General features: G+C 42.0%; 1 protein-coding gene across 3 annotated transcripts in view; it reads right to left on the minus strand.

Annotated features, from left to right (window-relative positions):
* Positions 1-25,020, minus strand: part of Osbpl9 (oxysterol binding protein like 9) — a 145,377-nt gene that overhangs the window by 117,112 nt on the left and 3,245 nt on the right. For all 3 annotated transcript variants that reach the window (XM_059254692.1, XM_059254690.1, XM_059254691.1), the window contains exon 2: positions 1,859-1,909. In XM_059254692.1, coding sequence (XP_059110675.1) covers positions 1,859-1,909 — 51 coding nt within the window. The remainder of the gene's footprint in view (positions 1-1,858; positions 1,910-25,020) is intronic.

A 25,020-nucleotide genomic window follows, 5' to 3' on the forward strand; every position in this document is an offset into this window, starting at 1 on the left:
ATTCAAGACCAGCATGCAACCGTGAGATGCTGTTTCAAAACAACAAGAAAGAAGACCAAATAAAACATTAAAAAAACAAGCCTAAGTTACTTTTCTCTGTGAGTTTGAGGCCGGCCTGGTCTACAGAGTGAGCTCCAGGGCAGCCAGGGCTATATAAAGAAACCCTGTCTCAAAAAAACAAAAACAAAAACAAAAAAATCTTTATGCTGTCATATATTCAAGTTAGTCTAGTTTCCATTCTGCAAACCAGCCATACTTACTCCCATCTCAATTCAAGACTTTTCCCATTATGCCTAAGTTTAGAATTGTTTTCCAATTCTTAGTAGAACTGAATATCAAACATATTCACATCTTCAAAAGTGATTACCTTACAGTTATCTACAGTCCAGTTCAAAGCACCACTAACAGAAAATGATAAGGGTCGGGAGGAGGGGGATGGAGAGCTGAAGTGGAGAAAGCTGCCAGAAGCTGAGGACCCAGCTGGGGACAGGACTCACACAGAGGAGTGACTCTGGGCTGGGCCCCGGCCATGCACTGCTCTTTAGCTTTTTTTGAGATGTGTGATCAGTGCCATGGACAAGCCAGACTTGGAAGACCCAGAATGAAAAATGCCATGCTAAATGTCTTTCTTTCTCTGGAGACAGGGTCTCACTGTGTGATTCTGGTTAACATGGAGACCAGGCTGGCCTCAAACTCAGAGATCCAGCTAAGCCTCCCAAGTGCTACGTAAAATATCTTAGTAAGTTGTATTAGCCAGATGATGGTGGTGCATGCCTTTAGTAGCAGTACTTGGGGGACAGAGACAGGCAGACCTCTGTGAGTTCAAGGCCAGCCTGGTCTACAGAGTGAGTTCTAAGACAGCCAGGGCAACACAGAGAAACCCTATCTCAAACAACAACAACAACAACAACAACAAAAGTTTTATTAACTATGTGTTAAAATAATATTTTAGATATATTAGCTCATTAATTTCATTTGTTTAGTTTTACCTTTTAAATGTGGGCTACCATCAATTTTTTTTATTATTTATTTTTTGTGTCTTTTACATCATGCCTCCCAATCCCACCCATCTCCCCCAAAATAAAATAAAATTTAAGAGAAAAAAAAAAAAAAAAGAAGGGGAAAAATCTGATCATGGAAGCTGCAGTGTGATATAGTGAGTCACGCAGTAAACTTCTCTATCCATACATTTTTACATGCAGGTGTTCATCATTGAATCATTGGTCTGATTTAAGGACCCTGGTCTCTGCTGCACATCGACGCTGGGCCCTCACTGGGACTCTTCCTGGACACCCCATTGCTGCCCTGTGTCATGGAGATAGATCCTGCAGTCCTGGGTCCACAGGACTGATCACACACACACACAAACAAACACACATACACATGCTCCAGCCTATCACAGATGGGGTGAATGTTGAACTACCAACAATTTTTAAGTTATATATATATATGGTTCAAATTATCTTTCTACTGCCCAGCACTGCTATACATACATTACTAAACAGCACTGGGGAAAAAAAAAAAAAAAAAAAACAGAGCAGCTAATGAGGGTTTTTTTTTTGCTGTTGACACCAACAGTATAATTCTATACTTGTCCCTTGTCGGTAAAATGAGGTTTTAAAGGAAAGCCAAGAGATGCTTTAAGTCATGGATTAAAGCACGGATCAAAATAACTGAGTCTTGTCCTGGTCCTGAAACTTCTAGAAGTTACTTGGAGAAACCCAATTTTCTTCCCTGAGACTTGGTTTTCTGGCCCAATGGCTAAGTAAGGAAATTCAGTTAAATCCAGGCTCCATGATGCCATCAAAACATATCTTTTCTGTTGAAATTAGTCTTCATAAAATGAAGGAATACTCACCCTGAGTCTAACGCATCCTCTTCGGGAGCCTCTCATCATTTTGTCCTTGGACTAAAAGAAAAACAAAACACTCAGTAAATAAAAGGTTACAGACAACTGTTTTTAGTCATCCAGGAGCTAAAAATCAACTAAAATTTACAAGAACCGACCATTCCTTCTGCCCATCACCTGCCCCAAAAGAAAATTTTTGCAGGGGAATGACCAGCTTTTCAATGAAAATGGTTTTTTAGTTTCTACAAATCAGCCCAGCTGACAAAGGCAAAGGAGCGCACTTTAGAGGCAGTGTTCAAGTTTATCCACGCAATCCCAGATGTCAGTTCTCATCTAGGGTTCCTTTTCTGTCTTGTCGACACTCATCAAAGTGCGTTAGTGACTGATCTGGATTCTCATCCCTGAGCACCCAGCCTCCTGTGTGTTTTCTGTACATGTACACCGTGTGGGCATTCCTCGGAGGGAACAAGTCTATCTCGCCTTATCTTATGCTTTAGGACAGTGCTGATATACATTAGGTGCTCCAAAAGCATTTCCTGCTGAGACACTGCTGTCCCTTTGTCCCCTCTCTAGACCGGGAGGAACACAGGCTGTCACAACAAGCACAAAGCTGACATCCAGGAAACGCTCCTGAATTTAAACTGGCACACAAAATGTAGACAGGGAGTCTAATAAATGCATGACACTTGTGGAATAACTGGTATTTTCAATATCCCACCTATATGAGAAAAAAATCAAAACAAGCTGAGTCTATGTGACTCTGTAATTGGTCCATTTGAAGCCACAGATACCCTATAACCTTCACATTTCTAAGCCACGGGAACTCATGTTCAGAAGTGATTATGGATGTACTCAAGACAGCCTGCTTTTATTCTATTTACAAAGAAATACAACAACAAAGACATACATTTTAGGGGGTAAATATCCTTACTACTAAGCACGATCAAAGAGTTCTTTACTAATAATACACAGCTAATGAAAACATTGCTAAGAAAAGCATCCCTTAAGCATTTAATAACCCTTTTATGGACCTATACTTATCTTCTCTCCAAAATAAAGGCAGGATTCGAAAACATTAATTAGGTAACAAACAACCCATGAGATTAGAATGCAAAGTAAGCTAAAAAAGGGTGAAAGATGGTATATACTCATCCTGGAGCCGTCCGCATCATAAAGCAGTTTTTAAATCACAAGACGCAGGGCCAGACACGCCAGTGATGTTGCTACCATTCGGATTATGAATTACAAAACACCAAAAGAGACAACTGGAAGCAATTAGCTAAGGAACTGCTCCAGAGAATCAGAATATGGAGCATTCTACGAAACAACTGACAGACTCTTCTAACACATTGGGGAAAGAAAAGGCTAACACATCAACAGTCGTAACACAGAGCAAAGCAAGCACAAAGTGTCACAAATTCCAGAGAGCAACTTTGAGGGGCTTCAGAGAAGAGAGTTGGGGCCTGGGCAGCAGGCGTGGATGCATGCTGGCTCTGTGGGTGAAGGCACTTAGAGCTGTTTGATCCAGCCCACCCCTTCTCAGTAAGCATCTCCTTTGCTGTAACTACACGCCAACCCCCCCCCACCGTCCCCCTCCACACACACACACACACACACACACACACACACACACACACACACACACACCAGTTCGATTCTTTCTTCCAGAACACAATAATCTGGAACCACTCCCAGGAGGTACCCACGGAATCCTGCTATCAAGACCAGCAGGACTGCTTTGAAGTCTGAGCTAGGCTGATCTATACAGCAAGCTGCAGGCCAGCTCGAGCTATATAATGAATTTAGAGTGTTTCAAAATACATATAAATATGTAAAGCAAAACAATCTTCAGCGGCTCTAACCTGCTAAGATCTGATCTAAAAGCCCCCATCATTTCTGTGGCCAGGGCTGACTTTCCAGTTCCCTGAACCAGCCGATCACTTTCGTGCCTAGGGACTTTTACAGACTGTTCTCTTGCCTGCTGCAGTGTTTGCACACGTTCCAGGTTCCTTAACAAGCTAACTCCTGCTTACCCTCAGAGAATTCTAGCTCAAGTCCAGGACTACATTATAACCATTCCGGTCAGGAGCCATTTTTAAAAGACAATCTTTCCCTTCATAATACTGTGGGGAAATAAAACTTCCCTGGAACTCTCTGTGTTCCAATCAAAGGCTGTAGGGCATGTCATAATAATTAAATTTTTCATTTTTCTTTGATCTCAAAGAATAATAATAAATATTTTCTTTCCCAGAAGAGTCTGAAAACTTATATCTGGAGTAGGAAGGAAAGTCATTTTAAGAGCATACTAAGAACCATTCAGCTCAATGTATTAAACCTGCTGCCCAACAGGGGCTCTGAATTGCTATGCTCTGATTATGTTTTATCACTTTAGATGAACTTTAGTATTCTACTTAAAAAGCCATCTACAGGGGGTGGAGAGATGATTCTGTGGTTAAGAGTACTTGCTGCTCTAGCAGAGAACCTGGGTTCGGTTCCCAGAACCCACACGGTGACATCTGTTACCTCACAAGCACCTGTAACTCCAGTTCTAGGGATTGAACATCCTCTCCTGACCTCGATGGGCACCATACACACATCAGACACTTACATACATGCAAGCATATACATGAAATAGAATTTCTTCATCTCAAGGGCAGGCGAGATGGCTTAGTGGGTAACACTGCTTGCTACACAAGCCTACCACTTGACCTGGAACCTGGTGGGAGGGGAGAACTGACTTCTGAAAGTAGTCTTCTGGCCTCCATACTGTGCCTGTGCCTTGGCACATCTGCTATACAATACACGCACGCGCACACACACACACACACACACACACACACACACACACACCGACAAACAAAAATTTTTGTTAATTAAGAAATATTCAAAATAGTCTCCATTTAGGCTCCAAGGCTACAGATACCATTTGTGTGAAATTTAGTCTTTAAATGTACAAAATCATTTCAATCCCCTACAATTTCTAGATACACACACACACACACACACACACACACACATATATCCATCCAGATATAAATAATGTGGTAGTGGCATTGAAATCCAGCTCTGCCAGTGTACCAACAGTGCAGCCTTGACTAGATCCCTTCTGTTCTCAGACAGTTCACCTGTTTGTAGTTTACCTGTTCGTAAATGAAGACATGGCTTAAGATCATGCGGTTGTCCCAAGTACTTAACAAGGAAATCACGCAGGACACCTGTATGGAGCTAGCGCAAGGCTTATGCCCCTTCCTTGCTCCTACCTTAAGTACAGCAAACATAACCTGTAATGATACTCTTTAGAATGAAACAGGCCCTATTCTCAGGTGTGGCACACTGTATCAGACTTCAGCATTTAACTATGCAGGCAGGAGCCAAGGTATTCTAAAGAAAGGCACATGTGCCTGCTCCCTTCAGTCATCAGACTGCTGAGACCATGGACCCTAAGGAATTGGAATTTCCCAGGAATGCTGGTGTCCGCAGAGAGATTTATTTATCGGAGAGGTTTCACACAATGCTAACTTCTTGGAAGACAGACCAGGAACCAGAAGCCAATGATGAGTCAGTGACAGGCAGGACTACACCTTGACTAAACTGCTCAGTTATGCATACCTCTGCCCTCTATTTAAATCTAAGCCTGGAGTCTGAACCCTGAAGATGGACTTGGAATGAGTGGGTCACTGGACCTCTTTATTTTTCCTTGTCCCAGCATGGCCACATTGAAGAAACCCTTCTCTGCTTCTCACTATTATTTGTTGCTTTAACCACTGAGGGCAGGTGGACTGGAGTGTAGCTTGTCAGGGCTCCAGGACCCAGACTTTGACCCTAATAACTGGTAACGAGAATAAACACTCCCAAAAATGACACCTTAACACCTAAAACCTAAGCAGCAGCCCAAAGGTCTCTCGAGTCTCCAAGTGGTCTTCCTAAGGAGCAGATCCACTGAACAGGAACAGGATTGTCTGTAACTTCCTTACTAAAACTGCATTAACCAAGGGTGATTAGGAATCAGGAGAACACAGAGGAAGCTGAAAATCAAACCACCCAGAGCCAGTGGAACTTTGTCTCAGGCCACCGCCTGTTCTTCGGGCCCTCCTACCCCCCAAAACACTTACTCCCCCATACAAGTGTCACTAGGTCCTCACTTTACTCTCCCTGTGAAAGGATGCTAAGCCACAGGCATCTGATTCCTTGGAGTCTCCTATGTCGTGTGGCTCCAGGTGTCCTGATAAACTTTGGACACATGCTTTCTCTTGTTAACGTGCTGTTGATTCGGTTCATCAAACTCGCCTTTTCTTACATATGCTTTATTTCAAACATGTCTCATCAAATTTGCCCAGTCTACAGAAATCATGCCCACCTGTGTATGTACATGTGCACATGCTCTCTCCTCAGCTCACAGCTATTTCCGCAGCACTGGTTATTATGTTGTGTTATGCATGTTTGTGCCATTTTCCTTGTCCCATAGGAGACGCCTAATTATCATTTCACTATTATTACCTTCAACCTATCTCCTAGAATTTATTAATGTCTGGGTCCTGGGAGGTGTTAGATAAATGTATACATGGTCCCAGACTCCTCTCTTAGGTATCCTACTCATTCAACATACATAATTTACTTGAAATATGCTTATTTATCCCCAATTCAAGCTATTCAACACTCCCAGGTAAAACAGAGGAAACTTTTTTTTTTTCTTTTTCTGATAACTTTCTGAGCTGTTTTTGTCGAGATAGAGTAGCCCAGGCTGGTCTCAAACTAGCTCTGTAGCTGAGGATAACTCTGAATTCTTCATCCTGCTGCCTTTACTTCCCAGTCCTGGGGTTACAAGCATGCACTCCAGGTGGCTTTTCCTCTTTATTACATGTATTTATGGGGGAGGGGCATGCACCTGGCATGCAGGAGGTCAGAGGACAACTTCCAGGAGTCAGTGCTCTCCTTCTACCACGTAGGCCCCATCAGGCTTGAGAAGCACCTCCCTCTGCCCAACCACTTCCCTCACCCCAACTTTCAGGTGTTTTGACCAAATTTTTTCAATTGCATTTTGAAAAGTACCATAAAACAATTACAAGTTAATAATAAAATTATATAAACATGAAATCAAAACAGTGCCAAAGTAATTACTTATTTTTTATACTTTTTAATTTATTTCTTATTGTATGGACGTCTTGCCTGCAAGAATGTATATGCAACAGATGCATGCCGTGCCTGAGGAGGCCAGAAGAGGGAGTCAGAACTCCTGGAACTGGAGTTGCATAAATTGTGAGCCACCATGTGGGTGTTGGGTCCCCCTCCGCAAAAGCAGAAAGTGTTCTTAATTGCTGATCCATCTCTTCAACCCTGGAGTATCTACTTACTTTTATGTTAATTGTAACTACTCAGAGATCTACTTGCCTCTGCCTCCTCAGTGCTGGGACTAAAGGTGTGCACCACCGCCGCCTGGCCATTTTTATAAGCTTTAAGAAAATCAATTCAGTAAATACTTAGCATACATCAGCTACTCAAAAATATGAAGACTGGGGTTGCAGCCCAGTGATAGATAGCTTGCTTAGCATGCTTGAGGTCCTGGATCCTGGGTCCTGGGTCCAGCGTTTCAAAGAAAGAAGGGGGGAAGGCCTTAACTGACTCACAGAATCTGGCTTGAAGCCAGTATACCATGCTATCTATGAAAACCTGTTTAATTAAAATATAAACATGGGTTACATTGCTTTACAAGTAAATGTGTTAGGAAAAGTTTTACACAAACATATTTAAGATTCACTGGTGGATTAGTTTGCCATTTAAACCAATCATGCTATCCTTTCAGAAAGCAAAGAATGTCTCCCAAGAATATTATATAAAGATACTTAAACTTCTATTTGAATGTTAATTTTTACTTTGCTTAAAATACATTTGTCAGCCAGTCGGTGGTGGCACACGCCTTTAGTGCCAGCGCTTGGGAGGCAGAGGCAGAAGGATTTCTATGAGTTCAAGGCCAGCCCGGACTACAAAGTGAGTTCCAGGAAAGGCGCAAAGCTACACCGAGAAACCTGTCTGGGGGGGGGGGGGGGGACCCATTTGTCTTAAACAAGAGTCTCACCTGACTTGCTGCAAATCTCTCACAGCTACAGTGGACTTCTGAGCTGAGGTCTCTGACCTGTGTCCGAGCATAGCACTCCTATGTCTCACATTATAACATAGGATATGAGTGCCTCATCACTTTTTCCAAAGAGACAAGGTGTCTGATTTATTCTTGTATCTTTCCCCCTAATTTGGCACCCAACCAACCTTCTGTAAAAATAAAAAGCATTCAGTAAATGATAGTGGACATTGTGTGGACAAAGGATGCGAACAAATATCAAAACGCTTCAACACGGAGTCTGCTGTTGGCTCATCCCCATGGGGGGGTGTGCCTAGCCAGCGTTGGAACCAACAATACACCAGTGCACTACGAAGACAGAAACCATGAATACAGGAACACTTGCTCTCCGAAGAGGGATAGATAAAGGGATAGGAAGGAACTTAGCACAATGATAATAACTCTCTATGCTCTGATTAGGAGACAGTAATGAGGTCATAAACAAATGTGAAAACTTATTTAACTATACTTAAAACAGATTTTTTTTATTTGATACAATTAACGTTACAGAAAGCAGATCAAAACTAGAACCAGAAGACCAAGATAGAAGTTCTGTTGATCCAAGGTCAGACAAGTGGGTTGTGGTAATGTGTGTGTCTCTAACATGGAGACATTAAACATCTGTAACATGAAATTCGCCTTGACCTGATGCTGCATATAAACTTGGCATCCCATATCGCCTACTTTCAGAAACGGAAAGCACTGATGCAGCACTCAGATGGCCAAAGGTACCGCTTCACTCCTTGCTATGAACTAATGAACTAGAACACGGGCTTTCATAATGGGACCACAATGGACATTTCCTGAGTAATACTAATCTAACAAACATAAACACTGGCTTCGTTAGCATCACCGTGTGTTCTGGGCCAGACACTATGCTGGAGCTTTACTTCCTGTCATGTTTATGTTGTCACAAAGAGCTTATGAGACGGCTCTTTTTACTTTTTAGTTTTTTGAGGCAGACTCTCACTCTAGTCTGTAACCCAAGCTGGCCTGGAATTCACAGCAATTCTCTTGTCTCAGGTCTCCTAAATGCTAGGTTACAGGCAGAGCAACTACACGCAGCTTCAGAGACTCTATACATCAGCTATTTTAGCATTGGCAGGAGGGTTGACATGCTAAGGTGCACATGGGGAAAGAAGTCAAAGGACAACTTTTAAGAGTCAGTTCTCTCCTTCCACCATGAGTTCCAGGGATTGAACTCAGGGTGTCCAGCTCACATAGCAAGGGCTTTTACCTGCTGAACCATGCCACCAGCCCTAACCACAACTATTTTATAACTGAGAAAGCAAAGGGAAATGTTTAAGGAACTTGACCATGGACATTCACAGACAGCAAATGAGACAAACAGAATGCAAACCCCAGGCACATCTTTAACAGTCATGGTAAGCCTGCTCAGTCTACATCTTTCTTAAAGGGTCTCTGTGCCATAGAGAATGAATGTAAAATGAGTGACTGGACTGTCTTCAGATGATAAGATGTCACCCCAGGACAGCTCTCAGTAGTGCATGCTCAGGGGACAGCACCCTGCCTCCCTGAAAACTCCTAGATCACCAGATCACAAACATGTCTGCACCCTTTAACCCAAGAGCTTTTTGGATCTTTTCAAAATTACAAATGCAGAAAGGTAATATACATACATTACATAAATTACAGTAAAAACCTGCAGTACGATCTGGGGTAACCAGGCATGCAAATCTCACAAGCACATTACTATTTCTGCAGTACAGCATATAAATATTTATAAGTGTAATGAAGATTATAAATAGCTACACATTAATTCAAGACAGGCTTTGCTTTCAAACAAAAAATGTCATAAATTTAAAGAAAAAGCTTTTAGAATTCAAAGCTTTAGGGATTTCAAAATTAGGGGTAAAGGCTGGTGCTCTGGTATTTATCTATTTATCTCTGGTGTTTACCTATTGCACTGGAAAGCTGCTGGCTTTCGCTCCCTTTTGGTTTGGGGCTTTTTGTATTGTTTTGGTTTGGGTTCTTAGTGCTAAGGACCAAATCTAGCATGAAGGGACGCCAGGCAAGCACCCTGCCACTGGGCCCCAGCCTTTCCACTGTTTTGTTTTGGGTTCTCTGAAACCTGATTGTCCTATAGCCCAGGCTGCCCAGAACTACGTAGCCCAGCCTAGCCTTCAATTCTAGGCCATCCTTCTGCCTCAGCCTCGAGAACGCTAGGATGACAAAGGCATGTGACAAGAGACTCAGCTCTTTCACTCTTCTTTTTAAAAAAGGACAATTTTATCTTCAAGGGAGAATTTCAGGCTAACAGCTCAGGGAACAGGCACAGGTTCAATTAAGGACAACCATGATGACTTAGGGTTTTGCATTCTTTATCAAGTTAAATATTAAATACTAAAGAGCAGCGCACGCTTCACAAATTATTTATAGCACATCAGCAATGTGTGCTAGACCTCAAGGCAGACTTGTTTTGTTTCCCAAATATCGCCCAAAACACTAAATATTGATTCATGTTTTTTTAAAGAGAGTTGACTGAGGGAAATAATGGGGAAGTGTTAAACTCCAAGTGGTTTGTGCTTCAATATTAGTATTTCCCCCATTAAACTGTGAAATTATAATCTATTATTTATCATTCAATTTCATATCTTTATCAAAAATAGCCTGAGGAACTTTTTCCTTACTTGGAAAAAGACCAATGTGGGCACAAAATAAAATGAGAAAAAGAGAACAAGAAGAAACCCCCCCTAAAATTTTAAAGAGTGAGCCATGGTTCGGTAGGGAGAGGCACTCGCTGCTGCAGAATAATGACTTGAGTTTGATTCCCAAGCCCACAGGGCAGAAGAAAAGAACTGATCACCCCAAGTTGTTCTCTGACCCCCACATGTGAACTGTAGTAAATATCTGCACACATGTACATGCACAGGCATGCGCACATATATAACAGCCCTCCAAAGAACTTTAAAATACATGTGTGTGAAAATATGTATAACACACAAATACAAATCTAGTTTCCGAGAACAAGAGCTGGAATGCTGTCTAATCCCAGGACTCATTCTGCAGAGCCCAATTTAGAAAGGGGCTGTGTTCCAAAACTCCTTGTTCATATTTGGAGTTTAGGATTCAGAAAAAAGTGTTTGCAAAGAAACTTAAATTTGATTCCCAAGTTAGCTAGGGAAAGCATTTGAAATCTAGTATGTAAATATGAAAACAGAGGGTAAATCTTAAGAATTCAAATACTTTCTCAGAAAAGATTTCCTTAAAGAATTTCTATCACAATTGTTGGTGCTTAAGGGAAATGTGATTACAAGAGAATAAGAAGGTAGCTGAGAATCCAAAGGTAGTATGACAAAGAGGTTAAGAAATTCCCCAAGACTTGAGACAAGGTATACATTTTGCTTTTAAAACGAGAGGAAACCCACTTTTGTAACGCAATTTAAAACCAAAGCACAAACAAGCCCTGGTTCTTGACCAACCCTAATGACTCTGAAATTTACAGATTTACAAAAGGTATGTTGGTACACTGCCATAATCCCAGTACTCGTGTGGTGGAGGCAGGAGGATCGAAAGCAGGCTTGAAGTCAGTCCTGGCTATATAGTGAGACCCAATATTAAAATACAAAACAACATCAAAGCAGAAGTTGAACGTTTTATGCAGGCACACCCGACTCGGGGGCTAAGTCATTTAGGATGTTACCCATCAGAAATTGATTCTTATTCCCCAAATCCAGGTGATTAAAATTCAGAGACTGTGGTGATACATTGTGTACCCTAATAAACTTGCCTGAAGATCAGAGGACAGAGCCAGCTACTAGATTAGACATAGAAGTCAGGCAGTGGTGTCACACACCTTTAATCCTAGACTCGGGAGACAGAGATCCAGACCTCTGTGAGTTCAAGGCCACACTGGGCTATATGAGATTGATCCAGTATAGGAAAGAAAGAGAGCCAGTCAGCAGTGGCACACACCTTTAATCCCAGCACTTGAGATCTCATGCCTTTGCTTGGGAAGCACACATGCCTTTAATCCCAGAAGTAATATGGGAGGGCAGAGAAATGTATATAAGGAGTGAGGAAACAGGAACTCACTCTCTTTAGGCTAAGGATTTTGTAGAGGTAAGAACTAGTGGCTGGCTGTTCTGCTTTTCTGATCTTTCAGCTTTCACCCTGATATCTGGCTCTGGGTTTTTTATTAAAAGACCATCCATCTAAGATTCAAACAACAAAAGACAAAATGATCTCTGTATACTGTAGGTATTTAAGGGTTTCCCACAGAGACACATGTAAAGGTCTGGCTGCCGTAGGTAAGATCAGACCCTGAAGACTCTCACCAAGTCAGTGAATGAATACTTTGGTGGAGCCTTACTATAGTGGAGTTACAGGTAACGGAAATGCTAGAAAATAGGCCTAGTTAAAGGCAGCAGCTCACTAGGAACATGCCTGTAAAGAATGCCTCACACCCCTCCCTCAGCCTGTCTCTTTCTCTGCTCACTCTGAAGTGAGCAGCCCTGCTTTAACTCCCAGCAATAACAATCGTGCTTCATCTTGGGCTCAAAAGCAGGAGAGCAGACCAACCATGAACTAAAATCTTCAAAACCAGAAGCAAAATTTAAACACTTTGGACAAAACTACAGTAATTGAGAAAGTATGAAGTGGTATGAGGACAAACATATTAATCAGCAGACTAGTTCTGAACCTAAAAAGTCAACCACAGCTGGGCACAGCTCCACAGCACAGTGAGTGTCGCCCATGCATGAGGTTCTGGGTTCAATCCCTAGCACCACACACACAAAACATATGTAAAAGTAACCCTACCACCACCACCACCACCACCACCACCCCACACCTGTTTATAGTTAATTCTTTTGTCCTCAGAGGTTCACTCACGAGTTGCTAGAGCCCTAGTGTAGTGGTATTAGGAGGTGGCAGAGGCTTTAGGAGTTTGGGGGTGGCGAACCACAGGCTGAGAACACAACTATAGATACTATACCTATGATAGGTAAAGTCACAACTATCAAAAGACAGTCACAAAAGACCACGCTTAAAAGGGGTTAATGCTCATCTCCAAGAAGTGGACTAATTACCACAAAACTGGGATGTTACAATGCTAAGCAGCCTTGTGTGTTTAGTCTCTGTATGTACCCACTCATCACTCTGGCACATACAGTTCTCACCAGAGGCCACACAGATACCTGTACCATGTTCATGGCCTCTAGAACTATGAGCTAGTTAGTCATGGTAACATAGGCCTGTAACCAAACAGTTGGAAGGTAGAGGCAAAAAGGTCACAAGTTCAAGACCAGTTCAACTACAAAGTGAGATCAAGGACAGCCTGGCCTATATAAGAACCTATCTCAAAAAAATCCATAAAATGAACAAATAAAAACAAAACTGTGAACTAAATAAATTCCTTTTCTCCGTAACTTCCCTAGCCTCAGGTTTTCTGTTACAGCAGTATAAACTGGACTATGAGCAATGCCAAGACAATTCAATGAAAGCATAATCTTTTCCACGGTCCAGGGATAACTGGTTTATATATACAAAAGAATAAAGTTGGATTCTTACCACATTCCTATAAAAAAAAAAAAAAAAAAAAAGGTTAAAAATTACCTAAGACCTAAACCTTGGGTCCAAAATTATCAATTTCTTAAAATAAAATATAGGTTTAAAAAAGAAGATAATAAAATCCAAAGGGGGGGACCCACATGTGTAATATCTTGGGACTTTAGACAAGATCAGGAGCATTCTGGATGGCATGGCCTTAGGCCATTTTATAACATTAGAGTAAGCAATGACATCTAAGATTTGATGCCAAAGCATAGTTACCATAAGAAGAAGAATAAACGGGACACTTTGTGCATCAAAGGAAGCCGTCACCTAAGGAAGCACCACGGCTGTCTGCAGGCTAGGGGCAGAGTGCCTGCTCAGCATTCATTAGCTCTGGATTTGATCCCTAATACTGCACCAGAAGAGAAAGACGGAATTAAAGTCTCAAGCAGAACAAGGCTGCCAATTCAGTATCTGATACAAAACTGGTATCTTGAAAACAGGAAACTCCGCTGGGCCTGGTGGCACACACCTGTCTGTACTCAAACAGGAAAGTCAGAAGTTCAAGGTCATCCTCAGCTACACAGCCAGTTTGAAGCCAGCAAGGGTTACCTGAGACTCTGTCTCAACAAAGTGGGGAGAAAAAAAAAAAAAAAAAAGACAAAAATCAAGGTTTTTTTTTTAACTGTGCATGTGTGCACATGTGCACACAGGCACGCATACCACGCATCTGGAACCTGGAGGACAACTTGCTGGAGTCAGTCCTCTGCTCCCCTTTACCATGTGGATCCCAGGATCCAACCCAGACCTTCAGTCTTGGCAGCAAGCACCATTACCCACCGAACCATCTCCCTGGCCATAAACTCTTACAACTTAACAAAAAAAGAAAACAAAGAAAGAAACCCTGATTTTAAAATTGGCTAGGCTATGAATCAATACTTCTCCAAAGAAGATATTCACTTGGTCAATAACATATGAAAAGATATTCCAAAAAAAAAAAAAAAAAAAAAAAGAGCCGGGCGGTGGTGGCGCACGCCTTTAATCCCAGCACTCGGGAGGCAGGGCCAGGCGGATCTCTGTGAGTTCGAGGCCAGCCTGGACTACCAAGTGAGTTCCAGGAAAGGCGCAAAGCTACACAGAGAAACCCTGTCTCGAAAAACCAAAAAAAAAAAAAAAAAAAAAAAAAAAAAGAAAAGATATAACAGCTATAAGGAAAATACAAGTAAAGATAGTATGATCAAAATGAAGATGACAAATCTTGAAATTGGAACCCTTCTTCAGCTAATAGGAGGCATTAAAAAAAAAAAAATAGTCTGGCAGTTCCTCAAAAGGTTAAACAAAGAGTAATCACATGACCAGGCAATTCCAACCCTAGATCTATACTCAAGAAATAAAAAAGGATACTTAGAGCAAAACTTGCATGCAAAATCTCATAGCGCCATTAGTCACAATGGCCAAAAAGCAGAGACAACTCCATTTCTGTCAATTGGTGAATGAAAATGTGGGATACACACACAATTAAATACCCAGTGACATCCTGCAGACACAACAGAGACTGTGACAGCCCGCATGAGATCTGCACAGGTTAAAACCAGACGCAATCCCAGCACGGAGAAGGTGACCCCCTGACCATGAAGCTCCTTGTACGCATCGATGGCTGCTGGGGAAAGGACAGTGGTGACAGGTGACACTGAGTCCGGACAGACTGAGCGCTCAGGAGTGAAAGGTACTCCTCGCTCTTTGTCTGCTTTTTCTTGGTTTTGTTTTTGGTTTTTGGTGGGTTTTTTTTGTCAGTTTTGTTTGTTTGTTTATTGGTTGGTTTTGATTTCATGTTTTGTTGGGTTTTTTGTTTGTTTTGTCTGAGGGAGAAAGACAAAGAAAAAATGAGAACATGAATTTGAGTGGGTAGGGAGGAAGGAGGGACCTGGAAGGATTTGGGGGAGGGGAAAGAATATGATCCAAAAATATATTTGTGAAAAAGCTTCTAAACAATAAGAAAAAAGAACCACAGAACCAGGGAGGCTACATAGCAGGGGGTACCCTAGGATGACTGTGGCTTATAGTAAGTTTTGGTTTTACTCAATCACTGGGCAAGCCTCAGTGAAACATTTCACTATTAGAATAAGAATTTGTACTGTATCAAGCTGATAATAGAAAAATAAATAAATAAAAATGGAAAAAAAAAGACATACCATCTTCTACACCAAACTTGAACGAACCTTGAAAATAGTAAAGGGGCATGCAGATGAAATGCAGGCAAGAGACAAATGATGTTAATAGAAACAGTTTCAAGAGGGAAGAAAAGTTTCTAAAACTGTGGGGATTGTCACAGTTTGGTGACTTTACTAAAAACCTGTGAATCGCATTCATTTAAATGAATGAACTGTATGGCAAGTCAATTAAATCTAAATGAAGCTATTGAGGTGTTGAGGGTGGGAAGGATGAGGGCCTGTGTTCCATCCCCAGTATGGGGGGTAGGGGCAACCTGTGGGAAGATAAAAAACAACAGGCATCCTAAACTCTACATAAAACTGTTCTAGGCTGTAAAGATGGCCCTGCGGTGAAAAGCACTAGCTGCTACTCCAGAGTGCTGCTGCACCTCTAACTCTAGCTCCTACCAGCACCTACATGCACACACACACACACACACACACACACACACACACACACCCCTAAACATAGCGAAAAATAACAACAACATGATTTTTTTGAATAAGATTTTTTTTAAAAGCTGTTACAACTAAGATGCTTGTTTACTGCTTACTAAGATCTTTAACAGACAATGGAAGCCCAGAGAGCTAGGGCTTTAAGACAATGGGGAAGAGAGGAGATAAAGCAGTGGAGGAGAAAACCCATAGAACGAAATCCTTGCCAACTCAGAGCCAAGGACACCCAGTGCACAGAGCAGGGCCTCTCCCACACGAGCAAAGCAAAAGCAAGTGGTGAAGAGGTGAGAGGGCAGGATTCTGAGCTCTGCCAGCAGACTGGTTTATTGTCTCTGGGTGGTGAGGAACAAGAAAGAGGGGGTGTGAAATCCGAGCGCCTCAGAGGGACAGAGCACATTCTAACCCAGATGTTTATACACCCAGCTGTGCCATAATTACTGCTAAGTCAGCAATGTCCCACCAGGAGGTGGAGGCAGGAGAATGATAAGTTGGAAATCAGCTATATAGCAAGACCCTGCCTCAAAAAATAAAATACTGCTAAGCTAAAATACAAGAAATAAGTGAACACAGAGGCTTTATGTGGACAAAATATAAGAATCATCCCACCCTCTTTTTAAAATTCGTGGGACAGGAATGTAGCCCAGGCTGGCCTCAAGCTCACTGTGCAGCCTAGGACAGACTTGAAATCCAAATGCTCCTGCCTCCACATTCTGAGTGCTAGGGTTAAAGGCACCACCACACCCCACTTAGAAAATCAGCCTCCATAATGAACTTAACTGTGTCAGCTAAGTAGAAAAAAATAAGTTATGGGTAACTCAAAATACTTTTGTTGAACATGATTCCATTTATATGAATCCATGTATCTTATAAACTTAATTTCTAAAGCAGTAATTTTTAAAATTTCTCTTTTTAAAAGAAATCCATGCACTCATGAAGCTGAAGCAGAAGAACAGGATCTCTCAGCTACTCTGCATTATCTAGGAAGACATCTCAAAACAAAGGGGAGGAAAGAGGGAAAGGGGGGGGGAAGAGGGAGGGAGAATGGTCCTGGTCTGAGAAGATAGCCTTTTATAATAAAGTTATTAAGAAGGAAAACAAATAATTCGCCTGGCCATTTGTTTGTTTTTCTCTGTCAGTATTAAAATAATGCAGTTCTTAATCTAAATCACTTCTGTGTTGTTCTAGTTTTGGCTGCAATTGCCTATTACATATCTGAAAATCTAATCAGAGGTAACTGCCACATATAGACATGTCATATTTAAGATTAACAATTCTTTCTTTTGGTTTTTTTTTTTTCTTTTTAATGCGAACAGAAGTTTTGCCTTCATGTATGTCTACACACCATGAGTTCCAGGCCAGCCTGGGCTTATAGACAAGACCAGTCTTCACAAACAAAAACAAATATAAGAGCTGGGTGGTGGTGGAGTACGCCTTTATTCCCAGCACTCCAGAGGCAGAGACAGGCAGATCTCTGAGTTCGAGGCCAGCCTGATTTGCACAGCAAGTTCCAGGACAACAGCAGCAAAAACTGACAGCCTGTCTGAATTAACACAAGAAGCACATCGCACGATTCTTCAGCCTCCAGATGATTAATTAAAAGCCACTGTAGTTACTATAAATTCAGGATGGGTTTTATATAAGCCACAGCCACGGGTGTATTTGCTACTAATATATTCTGCAAAACTTACAAATTCTGCTCTGTAAACTAGAATCCCTAACTGCCTCCTGTATCAACAGGGACATTCCATTCCCTGGAATGTGCTACACTGTTGGCCCTGAAGATTATAATGTTCAGTGTAAGTACAAACTGCCATCAAGGAGAGTACAAGCTTGCTGTACAGATAAAGAATGTACTACAGATATGGCTAGTTGACTATAGCAGATAAAAATGACTAAATGTCCCAAAGAATTAGATGGAAAGGCCCTGGAGTCTTAGAAAAGAGAAAAAAAACAAGGCTTGTATAGCCATGTCCAACCTGAGACCCATGTGGAGCAAGACCCTTGGTATAGCTGCTAATGTAAATGTAATGTAACACATGAGTTTATTGCAATGGGGGTTGGGGAGTAGGAGGGGCGATTACTCGGTTCTCAGTGCTGAACTTTGTAGGTGACAACACTGTATGTACGACAATGTCCAAACCTGGACACACCTGGCAGAGCACTAATGCAAAAGGAAAGGTGTGGCACTTCCACCCACCTGATGCCACCTATTTCCTTAGGGTTTCTTTACTTTCTTTGGGTCCTTAAATTCAGACACACTTTTGCTTTCATTCCTTTTACAAATCGAAAGCCACTTTACATATAGACTAAGCATCCAGAATCTGAAATTCAAAATGTTACAGAATCTGAAATTTGTGTGTGTATACATGTTCACGTGTATGTGTGCACTTGTTTGGAGAGACAAGAGTCCACTCTGTCTTCCGAAATCACTCTTCTCATTTTTTTTTGAGGCAGGATCTCTCACTAAACCTGGACTTGGCCCTTAACCTCAAAATATTTCATGACAGGTGCAAATTCCAAAACAAGTTTTAAAATTCTAAAATGCAAACTACTTCTGGTCTCAAGCATTTCGGATAAGAGATACTCAACCTACACTGACACATACCATATAAGCCTAATGAAAAGTTCATTTAATTATATGCACTAACAGTTTACTGTTGAGTGTGCTGGTCAGTCCACGTCTATAATCCCAGGATGCAGGAAGCCAAGGCAAAAGGATCATGAGTTCCAAGGCAGCCTAAGCTGATAACAAGATCCTTCATAAAAAAAAAAAAAAGTTTACTTAGGAAAGAATAAATTTACTTTCGAATATGTGATGAGACTGATGTTAATGTCATTCTAGAATGAAACTACCTCTTTTACATATTTACAAAAGAGATAGGCGATAGGCACATTTTAGTGCTTCAGAAACCTAAAATCCAGGGGTTGAAGAGATAGCTGAGCAGTTAAGAGCCCTGGCTGCTCTTGCAGAAGACGTTCGTTCTATTCCCAGCACCCACATGGTGGCTTACAACTGTCAGTAACTCCAGTTCCAGGGGATCTAAGGCCCTTTCCTGGCCTCTGTGGATGCACAGGCAGGCATACATGCAGGCAAAACATGCATACATAAAAAAAACAATAAAATACATCTTTAAAAAGAAGAAACCTAAAATCCAAGTAAATTAGACAGACTTAAAAAAAATCCTCTAGACATCGCTATCAACTGTCAAATAACTGTTTGACTAGCAGGGGTTTTTAATGCAAAGTCATCACAGGCCCATTCTTGCTAAGTCTCTGGTTCTAATCTTCCTAGCAACCCACATGTTATAGGCCCAGCTCTTTCCTCACAACCAGTTTCCCCTTTTCCTACTTCCCAAGGCTGTACCCTGTCCTCACTCCTCAAGTCCACTGTGTTCTCCTGGTTATCTTAGACCTTGCTACCTTACAACACACTTCTACTCAGGAACTGTCCTTTCAATCATCCACCCTGCCATGTTTCTGCAGTGAGATATCTCGGATACCCTGCACTCACTTGTCTAGTCTGACTATTTACTCTTCTAGCCACTCCAATCTGCCTCCTACACTTACCACTCACAGCAACTGTCCTCACTGCAGACATCAGTGACATCCAAGTCTATTAATCCTGGGGGTATGTATTGGATCTCAACTGTACAAACCTCTCATTTATGCTTCCCACTTTGGCTTCTAAGACTACCACTTTCTTGGGAGTGGTATTCTTCTACCTTCTTCTACCTCTGGCTGTTGTTTTCACTCTCCTGTATAGGTTTTTTGTTTGTTTGTTTGTTTGTTTTTTCCTATCTATCACTCCCTTAAACATGGCTGTCATGCATTACAATCTCAGCACAATTTCTTTGAAAAGACAAAGCCTAATTTTCCTCCCCATATGTAAAATTTCCATCTATAAGATCATGAGCTGAACCAATGAAGAGGATACAGCAGAAATGATGAGAGAGTAACTATAAAAGGATGGTGGCTTCCTACCTGATCTCACTTGGATCATTCTCTCTGGGTAAAGCTAGCTTCCCTGTCATGTTAGCACTCAAGTATCCCAATGGAGAGGCTACCTGATGAGGAACAGCCTTCCAACAGCCAGCAAGGAACCAAGGCTTTCTGCCAAAGGCAATTCAGGAGCAGCCCCAGCCAAGTGCCCCAGATGACTGCAACCCTGACTAACGTCTTGATTGCAACTTCATGAGACCCTGAGCTTGAAACTCCCAAAGTTCCATCCCACAGAAACTGTGAAATGATAATGTTTGTTGTTGCTATGCTTTAGAGTGACTGGTTACAAGGCAATGATTAACTAATCTAATAGTATTTTCCTGAATTGTCTCCAAAGATAGCAGTTTTCAGTCACTCAATTCTTCCTATGTAAAAAATGGCTATCTCTCTTCAGCCCAGATTTCTGTCCCAAACTCCAGACCCTTAACACTTCACTTCAACCCATCAGGCCCCAAAACTACGACCCTTCCCCCATTCATCTTGGCTAGCAGGCCAGAAACTGCAGGGATCTGTCTCAACCTCTAGCTCTGGAAGACAGCAATAGACTGCCCAGCTGTTGACATGTATGCTGGGGAGCCAGACTCAGGTTCTCATGCTTGCACAGCAGGCACTTTATAGACTGAGCCATTTTCCAGCTCCAGGTAATCAAGAATTTTATATGAGGATCTTGTTTGGAACCCTGACTCAAAGCAACTGCTGAGGGGATGATGGTCAAGATTGTCAGGAAATCAAGTAGACTTCAAATTTGATATCACTAAATTACTACTATTCAACTGTAATAAAGGTGTTTTGGTAACATTTTTTAAAAGAGAAATCTTTGGACCATTGAAATGTCCAGAGTAGAGGTACCTGTCATCAAGCCCAATGAACTGAATTCTAACCCAGAACCCATATGCTGGACAGAGAGAACTATGACAAGCGGTCCTCTGTGAGCATACATATGTACAAGTGAACTGTACACACAATACAATTTTAATTTAAAAAAAAACATTTAAGAATTCTTAATGTTTAGTAATATACACAGAAATATTCACAAATAAACTCCAATATAATATTTGGAATATGCTTTAAAATAATCCAGTTGAGCTGGACACAGCAAACTCACCTGTAATCCTAGGAGTTTAAAAAGAACTCTGGCGCCGGGTGGTGGTGGTGGTGGTGGTGGTGGTGGTGGTGGTGGTGGTGGTGTACACCTTTAATCCCAGCACTCAACAAAAGCAAGTGGATCTCTGTGAGTTCAAGGCCAGCTTGATCTACAAACGAGTTCCAGGACAGCCAAGGCTACACAGAGAAACCCTGTCTTGAAAAACCAAAACCAAACCAAACCAAAACAAGTTCTGACTACACAGTGAGACCCTGTCTTTAATATATATGTATCTTTAATAATATATATAAATATACATTATATATATAATATATAAATATATATATATTATATATATATATATCTCCATCCATCCTCTGGGTGTGGTGGCATACCATCGGTGATCCCTCTGCTTTTGAGGCAGAGGCAGGAGATCAGAAGCTCAAGGTCATCTTTGGCTACACAAGAAGAAAGAAAGCAAGAAAGAAAGAGAGAAAGAGAGAGAGACGGAGAGAAAGACAGATGGAGGGAGGAAGTGAGGGAGGGAGGGAGAAAAATAAGCTGATAAGACTATTAATAAACAGGATTAGCCATATGCTGATAACTGTATGGCTGGATGTTAATAATTCACTATTCTGTCCTCTTTTATATAATCTCAAAATTGTCTACAGTAAGTCTTTTCAATATTAAAAGTACTTAGAATATGGTTCTTCAGAGCCCTAGGGATGAAGTTCAAATTGCTTAGCATTTCAAATTGAAATGCCAAGAAAGCCTTTCATGATCCACCACATCCCCCACTTCTGCTTGCTTGGCACTCAAGGTCATGTCACTATAGACTTCCAGCCCAAGCTGCATAGCCAACAGGCTCCTTACCTGTCTCTTCCAAAGGCATCCATTCCCTGTGTCTCCAGCCCTGCTCCCTCTCTGCTCAAATGCCCATCCTCGGTACTCACCAATCAGGTCACAGCAATCTGGTTTCCTCTTGAAAGCCTATCCTAACCTGCTAAAACTGTCAGGGGTACACCTCTAGGGCCCATACCCCAAACATCATGTGTGTTCCCAAAGCTTTTACCTGCTTCGTCCTCCAGCACACTCTAGGTATTACAACAATATGGGCGGCTTCCAACTCATTTCCTAACTCTACAGCAAATTATACCAACTCTACCAACTTTCTCATCTTCCAACTCCTCACAAAACTAATTCTCCTGAAATCTTCCTTCCTTTCTCGTCTCTTTTTTATGATCATGATTCACATTAATAGTTGAGAGTTCACATAGTGGTCTCAAATTTACATCCTTAGCTTTCTCTAGTTATCTCATCTAAGATAAAAATAGAACTTGCTCAAGAGGTTGAGGGGGGGGGAAGCATGGAGGTTTGGCTTAGTCAGTAAAGTGCCTGCCACACAAGCATGAGGACCTAGGACCAACATAAAAGCCAAGCACACCAACCATGCATCTGAAGCACAGTGGGGGGCCAGGGGGATCAAGGCATGGAGAATAGGTGGATCCCTGGAGCTCACTGACCAGCCAGCCTAGCCAAATGGATGAGCTCCAGGTTCAATTTTATCTCAAAAAGTAAGGCTGTAGAGATGGCTCAGCAGTTAAGGGCACTGGCTGCTCTTCCAAAGTACCTGCATTTAATTCCCAGCACCCAAATGGAGGCTCATACTGAAACTCCAGTGCCAGGGAAACTGACTCCCTCTTCTGGCCTTTAGGGCACCAGGCACACACATGATACAAACACATGTGCAAGCAAAACACCTATGTACATAAAATAAAAAATTTTACATAAATAAATATGGAGGAACACGATCGAAGAAGACACTCAATGTCCACCCTCTAGCCTCCACATGCACACACACTGGCACACACGCAGGTGGACACATTCATGTCCCATACATATGCAATTTAAAAAACCTAAAATAATACTAACAATAATACAATGAAACAATTTTGTGCTATCACCCAATAAAACCTTATCTAGCTCCAGGCCTGACCTATGACTCCCAACACCTTCTAGAGTCAATCTCTGAGCAGCTCCCAAATAGATCTTTACATTAGTGCTGCTATCCTTCTGGTCTTTTCTGGGCAATACTTCTGCAGATTTCTATTTCTATTGTTGACTTTGTCACACTGATTTTGTGTATGTGCGTGCACATGTGTAGTGTGTATGCATTGTATGTACATGTGCTCTGCTTGGCCCACCTCCACCGTCCAGGGTCCCGGACCAGAGAGAGCGCTGGCCCATCCAGATCTCGAGTCTCCAGGCGCCTCCCTTGGCCCGGCCTTGTAGGTGTGACAGTTGCCGAAGTCTCAATGGGGGTTGGAACTTCCAGATCAAAGCTGGAATGGCTACCCACTACACCCAAGTGCTGGGATTAAAGGCGTGCGCCGCCGCTGCCACCACCTCCCCGGCTTGGGTGTCTTCCTTGATCATTCTCTATTTACTGAGTTAGGGTCTCTGTCTGACCCCGGAATTCACCAATCCTGCCTGCTCTAGCCAGCAAGCTTGCCCAGTGGATCCCCTGCCTCTGCCTCCAGGGTGATAGGATTACAGCAGCCATGATGCCTGCTCAGTTTTTACACAGGATGTGGGGATCTGAATCTGGTTTGTGACTGTACAGCAAGCACTTTGGTCTCTAAGTCATCTCTCCAGCCACTTATCATATTGCTTTCAAATTATGTTTGGGTATCTGCTCTGCTAGACCAGAAGGAATCATGCCTGCATTCCAAGCATATACACTAATTGTACTATTAAAACCGCTTGCTAAATGAACCAGCACTAGAATATACTATATCTAATAATTAAGAGACTGAGTTAAACTGGGTGTAATGGCGCACACCTTTAATCCCAGAACTCAGGAGACAGAAACAGGCAGATCTCTGTGCATTCTGGGCTAGTGAGACCCTGTCTCAAAAGCCACACACACACACACACACACACACACACACACACACACACACACACGCACACACGAATCATGAGTCAGACCTAAAAAAGAGTCCCTGTAACAATACAGTAAGCTTTCCTCCAAAATCAAAAATATTGGGCTGGGGATGTATTAGTGGTAGTATGTTTGTCTAACATGTACAAGGCTGTGGGTTCAATCGCCAGCCTGGCAAAGAAAGTAAGAAAGAAATGAAAAGAATAAAGTAAAAAGATCATTCCAGGCTGGAGAGATGGCCCAGCAGATAAAGGCACTTGCCACCAAGGCTAACAACCAGAGTTCTGTCCCTGGGACCAACCTGGTGGAAGGAGAGAACTGGCTGCCTCAAGCTGTCCTGACTTCCACACAGGTGGTCTGCCATGAACCTGCCTGCACATTAACACATACACATGCACAAATGAAAAGTATAAATTTTAATTAAAAAAAAAAAAGGATCATTCCATCCCCAGAGTTTGTTGAATTTTGGTGAAGCTCTAAGCTGAAAAAAGGCTTGGCTGAATCTATTTAAGTTTAATCCCAGTGACTGTAGCTCAATCCGGAGATGATTTAATACTGACTCTCAGTAGAAGCTGACTCTAAAGCGAGAGCAATCTAGTTTAGTTCAGAATTTTCTAGGATAGCCTAGAAGAGATCAACAACCACAGTGTCAGCCTAGAACTCAAGTAATTTTGGAAACAAGGAATAAAGTGACTGACTATTTGCTTCCTTGATTAAAATGTGGCACTCCTGGCAAGTGTGTCCTGGGCCAGTGCAGCCATGGCGGCTTGTGTTCTTTTCGCTTTTACCTGCTGCCTACCCTTGGCCTTCCCACATTACCCTGGCTTCCAACACTGGCCTTGGAACAGCCAC

Source organism: Peromyscus eremicus, chromosome 2 (genome assembly GCF_949786415.1).
Source record: "Peromyscus eremicus chromosome 2, PerEre_H2_v1, whole genome shotgun sequence".
Taxonomy (NCBI): domain Eukaryota; kingdom Metazoa; phylum Chordata; class Mammalia; order Rodentia; family Cricetidae; genus Peromyscus; species Peromyscus eremicus.